General features: G+C 42.5%; 1 protein-coding gene across 2 annotated transcripts; it reads right to left on the minus strand.

Moving 5' to 3' along the window:
- Nucleotides 1–416: 416 nt before the first annotated feature.
- On the minus strand, nucleotides 417–11,075 carry hgfac (HGF activator). 2 transcript variants are annotated; one of them, XM_029526385.1, is made up of 14 exons: nucleotides 10,891–11,075; nucleotides 10,714–10,777; nucleotides 10,298–10,391; nucleotides 9,113–9,177; nucleotides 8,875–9,018; nucleotides 7,874–8,005; nucleotides 6,265–6,375; nucleotides 5,593–5,767; nucleotides 4,892–4,989; nucleotides 3,661–3,901; nucleotides 2,644–2,783; nucleotides 2,230–2,370; nucleotides 1,343–1,485; nucleotides 417–733 (listed from the first exon to the last, which is right to left on the minus strand). In XM_029526385.1, exons 1-14 carry the CDS (start codon nucleotides 10,954–10,956, stop codon nucleotides 560–562), a joined length of 1,788 nt encoding a protein of 595 aa, XP_029382245.1. In that variant the 5' UTR covers nucleotides 10,957–11,075; the 3' UTR covers nucleotides 417–559. The 2 variants fall into 2 exon arrangements, with proteins under 2 accessions (XP_029382245.1, XP_029382246.1); XM_029526386.1 differs by lacking the exons at nucleotides 4,892–4,989; nucleotides 5,593–5,767.
- Nucleotides 11,076–11,730: the final 655 nt, after the last annotated feature.

Below are 11,730 nucleotides of genomic sequence, written 5' to 3' on the forward strand. Positions count from 1 at the left end.
TGTGTGTGTGTGTGTGTGTGTGTGACCCGGCCGACCATGCTGCGGCCACCTGGGCTGCTTCACACCACCTGCTGCAGCAAAGGAAACTATTGGAGGAAACAGTCACATGTCTGTATGTTTGTTTTAAATCCATCTATTAGCACAATTACACTTGCTGAAAAAATAAATAAATAAATAACGTTGAAAACTAATTGCTAATGCAATTATTTGAAAATGTTTGTGAATTTGCAGCTCAGAGCACACTTTGGCTTTCAAAAGTCTCCAAAGTGATCAAATCAACACTTTGACCATTAAATTCACCCACAAGCTAAAGTATTGAGCACCTTTTCCTTTTAAATTAAACAGTAAATTAAAGTTTAGGGAAACATTGTGGCAACCTGACAGTTTAAAAATCAATCAGTGGAAATGGATTAGAAAAGTAAGTAATTTATTCATTGACACAATATTTCACAGTTAAAAGATGTCATCTCTATACTTCCACAAGTATTACAATAAAAACAGTTACAATATAATACAGTACAGGATTTTATATTAAAGCTGATCTCCAGGTTATTTCCATTCACGAAGCCCTGCGTTTGCGTTTGATCACTGAATTGATCCAGTCGATATAGTTCACCACTTTAGTGTAAACACCAGGTTTTTTGCTGTCGCCACATCTTTCCCCCCAGCTGATGATCCCATACAGGAAACTGACATCATTCTTCGCACAGGCCAGAGGGCCCCCGGAGTCACCCTGGGGAAAACACACACATACAGTCCTCACATATATAAACATACACGGACAGATCAAAGCAGAGACGCACAAACAGCTGAGTCACACACTTCAATCTAATTTATTACTAAAAATTTCTCTCTACCCACGAGGTAAACAGTTAACAACTGTGACATTTCATTTAGGAGGAAGGAGCGTAAATATTTTACACAACAGTATGAGTCGGCAGTCTGACACTGTAGACATGCCTGCCCCTCCACCGCCCTCCTGGGAATCCCTGCAGGCATCTGAAGTGTTTCATTACTGTGATGCCTCTGGATAACTTTCTCATATCGACCTTTGCAGAGCTCCCGGAGTGTATTTTGCCCAAATCACTTCATGATCAATTGTAATTTCCAAATTTACAATTCTCCTCCAGACCAATCGAAGTAAAAAAAAGAAAAAAGAAACAGGCTGCAATAGCTCTTTGTCAGTTCAAAGTAGCCTAGTTGGATTAATGCAACATTAGAAAGAACTACTGTTTACACTGAATATTTAAAGGTGTAGCTGTTACATAACTAACTCTACTTTAAGACCCCTTCTTAGTGTTATATTTTATAGCACACTCTGTGTCTTGAAATGCTTTCCTACCTGGCATGCATCAACACAGCCATTGAGCCCCGCACAAATCATGTCGCTGGTGACGTGGTTGCCGTAGATTTCTGGTTTCCTGCAGTAGTCATTAGGAATCAATCTCACCCCGCCCTCCTGTAGGCTGGAGTACCCTTGTGCCTCTGTCAGATAAACCACAAATACCACCAAAAAAGACAGCCTCAGTATTTACTGTGACCACAGGTTGATTCAAAAACCCCAACATGCCTCTGGTTCACCCACACAGGTGAGTTCACTCAGGTTGCATCATTTGTGCAGTGAGGGAGAATTGAGAGCAGTTTTTTTTTTTCTTTTCTCTGTGAGAAGGTGGTTCAGGGTGATTGTTTAGTGTGGTTCAGTTTTTAAAATGATCACTTTACTTGCTAGACCCAGTGGCTGTCACGTAATTATCTTATATCCCATGACTGCGAGGGTGTAAGGCCCTAACACTAACCCTAACCCTCCACTCAATGTCAACCTGACCAGACGTGTGTTTAGTCAGGGTAATTAAAATAACCTGCATCAGAGTGAAAAACATCAGCAAATGTTTATACTTTGCACTAAAATAACCCTCTAATTACTATAAGTGCTCCTCCAAAATAACGTACTTCCATGAAGCATTTTGTTAAATTAGTAAAAAAGTTTAGTTTGTAATTTATATTAACCTTGGACGAATGTAAAACACAAATATTCTACAGTTGGATGAAATGAAAATGAAACTTTTGTCAAAGCAAAACTAAAGCGCAAACAAACACAGTCTGTTCTGACAGTCTGATGATAAACAGGTTAATCATTTATTTCCCCAAACAATTAAGCCAAATGCAATCTGTTGTGATGTCTGAATGAAGCTGTTATCATCGTGACACACACAGTGTGTCATCACTCACTGTCATGCATGTGTCCCCAGCCGCTAATAGAACAGCAATAGGAATCGGGGAATGACGTGTTCTTCTCTGGGAGACAGATGGGCGAGATGAAGGGTGTCCGCCTCGCACATCGTCCGTTCTGCTTCTTCAGTTTGACCAGAACTGCAGAGCAAAGATGTGACATTGTAAAGTTTAAGTGATGAAGCAAGTGGTAGACTTGGAGACTCTGTTGCTTCGCACAAAGGTCATGGATTGTGTGTGTGTGTGTGTGTGTGTGTGTGTTCATGCGGGGGAGCACAGTGACACAGCTGTTAAGTGACGCACAGCTGTGCATGCAGACTGGGGTCTTTAGTGGGTTTGTATGTCTGAAACAGGAGGTCTCCCAGCGTGTGTGAGTCACCGGTGTGTGTGTGTGTGTGTCCAATTAATGATTACCAATGTCATGTAGTGTTGGATTAAACACTGAGAACTGTTTAGGAAAGATGTACTCCTCCACTCCGAACGTCCTTGTGTTGGGGTCGCTTACGTTGAACCTTTGCTGGCCCAGAACCACGCGAAGCTGAGACTTCAGTGGGCTGTGAGAGGACATTTTTATCAGAGGCACAGAAATGATGTATTCATACTCGACTCAGAGCAAAATTATCTCCACGACTGCTGACCGGATTTCCTTGAAATGTGTCATTCAGTGAATCCTGAGACGCCCTCGCTCTAATACCACAACCGTTAGTCTCTTCCACGTTTGTAGAAGAAATACTAAACCCTAACAGAGACACTGCCATGAAATGTATCTCGTACATTTATACCCCCCAGAAGAGTCTGTAGTTTGCTGTGTAAAGAACACTGAGGACTTGTTGTGCTTTAAACTAAACCCAGCTGGTGGGAAAGTTGAGTAGCAGGTATTCATTTAAAAGAAAGCCCTGCAGGTTCCAGATTAAAACCCTCTGCAGCCAAATACAATATCATACGTACTTTGAATGACTTAACAAAACAATTCCTGATTCTGAGCGATGGCAACAAATGCCAGTTTGTTGACAAAATGGACACCAAATATAAATGCATGTATGTAAACAGCGTCTGTGCATGTGATGTTTCCTTGAACTGGATGCTGCTCTAAATATAGTTCATAAGGCTTTGAAGCTGAGGGGGTCAAAAGCTCTGAATGACGTGCCTTTTGATCTGACCACAGTGGTCAAAGAGAATCATGTTCCCCACAGAACAAATGACTTTTTTGAAGGATAATGGTTTTTATGCGGCTGAATCAAACTTGCTCCCAAGGACACACAATTACATTTTTAGATTAAATGAAGAAGCTCATTAGGAGCTTCATAACAACCAAAAAAAGAAAACATTATGTCGAGTGCATTGACTGTCAGGGCCTGCAAACCCTCTGAATGTTCTGCAGTGCCGTAAGTAGAAAACACAAGTTGCTGCTGAAATGCGTCCATGACATACTTGCGGAAAAAGCAGTGTGCTGCAGAGACAATCCAGCAAGACGAGATGAGAGTGCCGGCGCAGAAGTCCAAGTTGTCGTTGTAAATCGCTGCCATCCAGGGGTGACTGCCTGGCAGAGCGGACTTTCCACCCAATATCCGCCCCCTGGCTATCAACAACCTCTTCTTGTGCTTTTTCCCGCACACGGGCTTTTTGGACTGTTTGCGGCGTTTCGGTTTTGGGAAAAACTTTCGAGAAGAAGCTGCGTGAGAAAACAAACGTATGTGTATATATTAGCAAACTCTCCTACAAATCCTATAAAACAGGAAGGAGAAGAGAAGCCAAACGAAACAATGACAATTACAGGACGCTTTGTTAAATTCCTGAATCTTTCAAATCACACTGCTGCCCGTTCCCGCCCCCCTCCACCTGACGCAATTAAGCTTTAGTGCACAGCGCTAATGTCAAGCAAACAGAGCATCTTCATGCTGCAAATCAGATGTTGATGGGGGCGAAACAGATGGAACAGGCGTGTGGATTCTGTGCGTCCCCCCAGCACCTGATAACAGCCAACTTTGCCTAATCCCACTCACTGCATGAGCATTTGGCTCCACCTGACATGACATGTTGATTCACTATGACTCACCGGCCCACTATCTCATTTTGCCCACGGTTTTGTTTTTGGGTTGTGTTTTTTTTTTTTTTTGCTTTGGAAAACATCTTTGCCAGAGAGCCAGACAGCTCTGCTGAATTAAGCTTTACAGAGCAGCATGACTCAGTAAAAATCAGCTATATTCTGACGCTTTCTAGCTTTTATTTAATGAGTTGAGCCGTTTGTTTCTCAAATGACAAGTGTGACTGACTTTGACAATGAAGAAATCAGATGTTGGCACGTGAAACGCCTTTTTTCTGTATTCTTCATACTTTATAATACTATGATGTGGGATGAATAATGATACGCCATTTTTTTGAGGTAAATGAGGAAATAAACATTTCGGGGGGATTAAAAATGCTGGGATGGTGGGCGCAACGGAATTAAAGCAAAACGACGAAGCTCTCTTTAAACTACATCTGGTCCAAACCAACAGATATATGATGCTTAAACACATGTATCAAAGCACCCAGTCAGCACTTAAACTATCTCTAAATATGGATGAATTAAAGCTCAAAATATGTTGTCCTGATAAATCAGTTACCAGCCAACAGCAAAAGAGACGACAGAACTGTTCCCTCCTGTGCCCTGTCTACTTACACACACGCATCACACAGGAGGGGACGTCACAGTACTCCCAGGAGATGGCACCATCACTTAGTGTGTAGCACCACGGCATCTTGTCCCCATCTGGGTTTCTGCACACACACAAACACAGTGGACTGAGTGTGTGTGTGTGTAGGTGCAGCGCCGCTCTCACCACTCCATCCTCTCACCAAGCCTCGCACTCAACATGTTTCGCTTTTACTTATATGAAGGTTTGGTTCACATCAAAACTGGACTGTGCCAGAATAATGGCAAATGATCCATCTCTGTCTGAGTCATAGAGATAGTGTTTTCTTTTCCAGTGTTCAGTGTTCTTTGATGTTTGGGACATTAAGGGTATAGACCATTCGCTGCTGGTATGCTACATGGCTGCTGGGGAGCCAGAACAACGACAACTGAAGTAAGAAGAAAATGGAAGAGCTGTTCTTATCTGCATAAGGTTGACTTCACTAAGCACTTCTCCATTGCTCATGGTGGGTTAATGGTCATTTATGGGCTCAGGTATGTGTTTGACAGCTGTTGGTGCAGGAACTTTTAAAATAGATTTGAGGGAAAAAGTATGAGGAAATCTGGCTGTTCGGATAAGCCACAATTATAATTATAAAGCCATAATTAGACGTATCTTTCATTTGTCATGATACCACCGGGACTCTACAAAAGCAGACAATTAGCAGGACGTCTGAGCACACACACACCTGCAGTAGGCATGCTCCCCGAGGCCCCTGAGAGGCGATGCAGCCACCGTGCCCACATGGAGCTCGTCGTGCAGCAGGTCTGAGTTCCACGGCAGACACTGGGCGCCAGACGCCGTGGTGCTCTCCAGCCCTCGGTAACCCCTGCCCCTGCTGTTATAGCACTCTGTCTCTGGCTCTACACACAGACCACACATATAGCGGTCTCAAGCGTGTCTGCTTCGCAGTACAACACAGATATGTAAACAATATAAACGCAACCAATCTATTTGTGGAGGCAGATGAGTATCTGTGTGATGACAGAGATCTTTTTCTTCTTCGTGGAATCAGTCAGGACAAGCCTTTAAAAGCTCTCACCGCATCCAGTAACAGTTACTACAACTGAGGACAAGTTTGGCAGCTCGCTCATGTCTTCACCTGCTACTATTAATCAAACCATTTTCACACACGCATGAGCATGTATGCACTGTATGAACACGCATACGCGACAAACACACAGAAGGGAGCACTTTAAGAACAACATTCAGCTGCCTGATAAACATGAGAACTGCTCTGATGATGTGACGTGAATCCTAATATCTGTTCTTTTCCGCCTGATATGTGATTAAATACTTTGTCAGAGTGAAATGTGTATTTGTAACTGACTGAGGGAAACACCATCACGCCTGTACTCACCTAAGCTACAGTCCGGGCCGCTGTAGCCGAGCCTGCAGTTGCAGACTTCCTTGCCTGTGGTTGTGATCAGTCGACACGTCCCGTCATTTTGACAGGGGTTTTTACGGCACACTGGACACAACAAGGCACGCAGTGTGACATCTTAATATAAGGCACATACATCAGCAACAAATGTGTCCACCATCCATGAGTTTTAAATGTCGACCTTTATATAACTTGTACATCTCTCAGCATTTACAAAGTCTCTTATTGCAGTAATATTACTTAAATGACTGTCATTATCATTATTATATTTGAATTGGATTGCAGTTCAGTTTGTATTGATCAGCATTTCTATTTCAGCATCACTACATTATAGCTTCGTTTGGCATCTCCCTGAATCTAAAGCTGCACAACTCAATATTTTCATGCCAACAATGACCCCAAAATGGGTGGTGTATAGAGTCACAGCAGCTTTTGGCTCATTGCTTGTTTGGGTTTTTTTGGGGAACTATTTGGTTTTGGTTTTATCGTGTTGCTCACATCAGTACTGTTTGCTCTGTTAGACCCACTGCCAGCTGCTTGCCCAGATCCAAATGACGGTGTTAGTGACTTGCTGGGGAACATTACGGAGCATTTAGCAGGTAAAGAGCCAGATGTTTCCCAAAGGAGACTTACGAAGGCAAAAAGGTAAATCACAGCAGTGATGTAAAATGTTCCTCATAACAACTTAATGAAGTGAATTACATAAATCAGTGTTGTATGTACAGCTTTTTGCACTGCTCACAATTAATTCACGTTTAATTTAGTCGTTCTCACAACAAAACAAAAAAAAGCTATACACTTAAATGTACATAAAGTGTGTTTGGTGCTACACTTTCCCACAGATCTGGGAAATGCCCCAGAAAGCAGTGATGCCACACCTGCATTGGGCCCATCTGATAATCACAGCGGAGCACAAAAACTTTGGAGGTAAATTTAGCGTTTTAAGAATATCTCAGTCAAAACAAACCATTGACTGCTAAGATAAATAAAAAATTCTGTCAATATTCAGCTGAAATCCAGCTCAAAGTGCATTCGGGTGCAATCGGTTGGAGTGAAGAATTTCTTTGCCAGGACTACTGACAGATTAACCCCCTACCATCATGAGAAAAACAGTTTCGGCCCAGGGAGCATGAAACCACCACACCACTGCTCGCTGCATGGTGTCAGAGAATGTGTTGGGATGAAAGTGTGGGGTGTGTCCTAAAACACCGTTCCTGAGTCACGGTGAGTCATATAATCTGTCCTTTCATCCATGGCAAAGTTCCTCCTGTAACTATAGAGCTGTGATCAAAGAAAGGGTAGGACCTGTCTATCCTATATTCTATTAGGGACTGATCTTGGAAGGAAAAGGGGATTTTTTTCAGGCTGGGTGGAGAACTAATACTTTTTTTTGTGGCACGAAGAACCCACTCCCACCAAAAAAAAAAAAAACAAAAAACAAAACAGAAAACAAAACGAGTGATATTTTTGTGGGAAAAGCTCTGATATTTCAGGAGTACATGACAACAATGTGCTGTCTGCTGAGAATTTATCCCTTTCTTAGGCTGCAGTGCAAAAACATGATACACAAAAGCTGAGGTCTTACTTGTATAACGGACTCTTTCACACTTGGTTTCCCCAGGGAGACATGTGCACTGTTCCACATTGCGGAGGTAAATTCGCCCCCAAGACTCTCCGATGTCATAATAGCGCAGGTGTACGGTTTCATAGCACTTCTCTGAAGAGTCGACACAACACACAAAAGGCAACAGTTTTGAAATGTGAGAGGTGATTGATGAGCTCAGTGGAGCAGACAGAGCAGTCTCTGATAGCAGAGCCATGACACATGCGCTCACAGTGCATGTGTGCGGATATGTGTTTGGCTGTTTCAGTAGTGGGCAGCTTCAGTGGCTTCAGCGGAAGTAATAAGCATATGACTAAACCGCAGAGTTTCTCAGTTTTACTTTGGCTTCTCTGGAACTAACGGGGAAATCTCTTTAACAAGTAAGAAAATATGCGAAACTGGCTTCTTCTTCTTCCTCTTTCACAGATATTATCAAAACTTTTGCTCGCAAAACACACAAAGTTGATTTTTTAAATATTATATGCTTTTCCACAATTTTTCAACACTCACAGTTTAGCAATTAGCTTTTCTTTTTGTCCGATCTCACAACCTGAATCTGTCAACAGAGCTTCTTCAGGAGTCATTTAGTTGTTTCAGTGTCATTGTAATAACTGGGGACTTACAATGACTGTCCTGTGTTGAAGCAACTGAGCTAAATTGAAACAGCTGCATGACAAATTCTATTCCTTGACGAAAACCATGATATATGGGAAAAGATAGTGAGTGGGTTTATTAAAATTATTTAGTAGATCAACTCTTAATCCTGTTAGCATGTTTCCTTCCGTAAGCAACATGAACGTGGTGATAAAATGTTTTGAGGGATAATTTCCTGGCAGACAAGTCTGTTTTTCTGTGATTGCCAGGTGATGCACAGTAAGCAGCCTGTTCTGTACACTAATGTGAAAACTGAATAAAGACATCCTTTCCTTTTCCTTTCCACCCTTTCGACTCATGACACAACAATGATGGTCAAATGTACTCACTGTTCTCACACAGTCTCCCAGAGAAACTTTCAGGACACGAGCACTCAAATGTGCGTCTCTGTGGTATCGGCGTGCAGATGCCTCCGTTCTGACACGGGTTCCCCTGACATGGATCTGGGGCTCTCCGAGACGTGTGGACAATACCTGAGACACACGAGTGCGAAGCCACAGTCAGGATGGTCAAAGTAAAACACAACATTTCCATCCTGGATCTGGATGAACGTTGAGTAAAACCAACCGGTTTTCTCTGGCGCACAGAAGCCCAATTTCCGGTCCCGATCAAAGTTATGAGTGAGAGAGCACCTGTGAGAGGAAGCAGACACATCGCACAGTCACTCGCCACTCACCTGGATTACAAAGGGATGAAAAATTCACAGTGGAATTAGAGTTACGAAATATCACTATTTGCGCAGTAAGATTGGTATTCGTTGTGAGCAAACGTGTTATTGGACGTTGGCAACATTATATGACTAATGTGCCTGCTTAGCAGTTTGGCTCAGATTAAAATATTTCTCTGAACTTTAGGATTCAGTTTTTTCATGTCCTGTTACATTATACACACACAAGCTAAACTAACATGGTGCCCACGTAAAAATATAACCGATAAGCATCAGCATTTTTTACAAAGCACACATTCATGTAAAATTACTGACTCCAGCAATCATCAGCCATCTGGATGCTGAATTCATGAGCACATCACTAAAACTCTTGGTGCAGGTGGACCGGAGTTGTTGGGCCGTATGGAATATGTAATACATGTTGCTGCTCCTTGTTGTCACCCACCCTTCCTGTCTGTAAGTGATGAAAGTTCATCAGCAAGGCTGGTGCTCTCTTTTCCGTCCTATGTAAACCTCTATTTTAAAACGATTTTGCAGCTGTGTCATAATCAGAGGCAATCACTCCTGATGGCTACACTATGACAGCTGTTTATACAGCCTTAAGATAAACTGTTCACTTAGTGTTCACTTTGCTCGCGTTAACAAAAGCTGTTTCATGCCACTGTCTTTTGACTCTCTGTTTGGTACACAAATCGTTACGAGGCAGACAAATGATTCAGAAATGACTAATTTATTGTAGACAACTGGCTCATTACCTCATTAAAGTTTCATTATGTTTCCTAATAACTTTGCACAAATCGGTCATCACTACAAACTGTAATTAGGAGCCACAACAAACAAATTACACAGTGTGTCAGCGCTGCGGTCAGTGCTGCAGTGTGCAGTGGAAAATGCCAGTGCTTTTGTAATAAGTGAAATACCTGCGCTCTGTCAGATGGTGATGCAATGAGTGTCTGTCTGAACAACACAAATATGATGAGGCAGCACTTTTGCGTGCCTCTTTTGTGCAACCTAAGTGTGTGGTAACTAGGCGTGATTGCACGCACATTAATGACTGCTTGTGTGGCAGACAGATGAGGACTCACCAGGGTCTTGGGAACAGGATGGTGAGGCAGTGATGGTGAATTCTCCCACCTTGACGAAATGGGAATTTACATTCTTTGCCTGTTGTAGTAAGAACTGCCGGCAGAGCAGAGAAACAAACTTTCAGATGCAACTCACAAAGTCAAAGAATGCCTCTAAAATATTCCCAAACAACAAACACAAAAGCTGCTTTCCGTTAGCTCAGAGTTTTTCTGATCAGGTATACAAACCAATGAATCTCCTTCTCAGACTAATAAATCATGCAGTTAAATGACCTGCACAAACAGGAGCTCCCTCCTGTTTTGATTTATGTGGCTCCAGCTGTTTGAGCTACCTCATCAGAAAACAGAGGAGCTCCACTGACAGTTTGGTTTCTTTTCTCCTCCAAATTAAACACAGCACTGGAGCAAAAACGTACCTTTCCGGCTCTCCCTGAATGGCTCTTTGGAGATGGCTGGTTCATATCCAGGGACCAGAATGCGCTGAAAAACCAGGAAGAAAAGTTATCTCAGGATATTTATTTATTAGTTTTTTTTTGTTTTTGTTGTTATTGTTGTTAAAGCCCGCATAGGTGGGCAACTTGTCCAACACTCACCGCCCGTGCACTGAAAACACAAGGTAGGAAAAGCAACACAATGTATGCCATGAGAAAAGTTTGCATCGGCTGCTGTCCTGGAGTCGAACGAGTCTCTGAGCGTCTCCGAGTCTCTGTCACGTTTTATCAGTCAGCTCCAGAGTCCTCGGTGCGCTTTTGGTCACAGGAAACCTGGGAACTCCTGCATGTATTGTCCTGTCCCTCACAGCATGGGACCGGATTGAGTAAACCCGTTGCGTCATTAGGCTTGTCTGCCTCTGAGGCGATACCCTGCTGGCTGGTCTTCCCTCAGCAGGAGAGGAGACCAGCCAGCCAGGGGCTGAGCTAGAGGGGCCCGGGGCTACATGTTATGTTTTTTTTTTTTTGTTGTTGTTGTTGGGGACTTCTGCCAGGGCTCAGCTTCTAAAAACCCATCTTTTTTTTTTTTTTTTTTGTTAATTGGCCATTATTGATCCACAACACTGCGCGCTGACTATTAGCTGGCCCCAAAACATTAAAACATTGCATCTTCTGTCTCTGACTGGAAACCTGTCCAGGATGTACCCTGGCTGTAAGCAAAGCAGCTGCTCACTTATTCCTGATCAGACAAGCTGTGATTTCAGTAAATATTCCAGTTAAAGCTTAAACAACACTGAGTTAAGTGAACTGTGAATTTTAAATTTGATTACAATCACGACAAGGTGTGTAAAAAAGTGAATATTTGCATTATTTATGAGTGCCCTTGTATATTTATTTGTCTCAAAACCTTTCCAACTTTAAGGAGGTGCAATATGTGATAAAAGGATTTGATCCCTTAATAACTTGAAATAAAACTCTGTCTGCCACTTATACTCATTTATT

This window comes from Echeneis naucrates, chromosome 18 (assembly GCF_900963305.1).
Source record: "Echeneis naucrates chromosome 18, fEcheNa1.1, whole genome shotgun sequence".
In the NCBI taxonomy this organism is placed as follows: domain Eukaryota; kingdom Metazoa; phylum Chordata; class Actinopteri; order Carangiformes; family Echeneidae; genus Echeneis; species Echeneis naucrates.

Coding starts and splice junctions, on each gene's coding strand:
- hgfac (XM_029526385.1), bottom strand. CDS start 10,956: ATGCAAACTTTTCTCATGGCATACATTGTGTTGCTTTTCCTACCTTGT. Junction 10,778..10,890: donor GTGTTTTCAGTGCACGGGCG/GTGAGTGTTGGA, acceptor CTGGTTTTTCAG/CGCATTCTGGTCCCTGGATA. Junction 5,768..6,264: donor CGGCCCGGACTGTAGCTTAG/GTGAGTACAGGC, acceptor GTCTGTGTGTAG/AGCCAGAGACAGAGTGCTAT.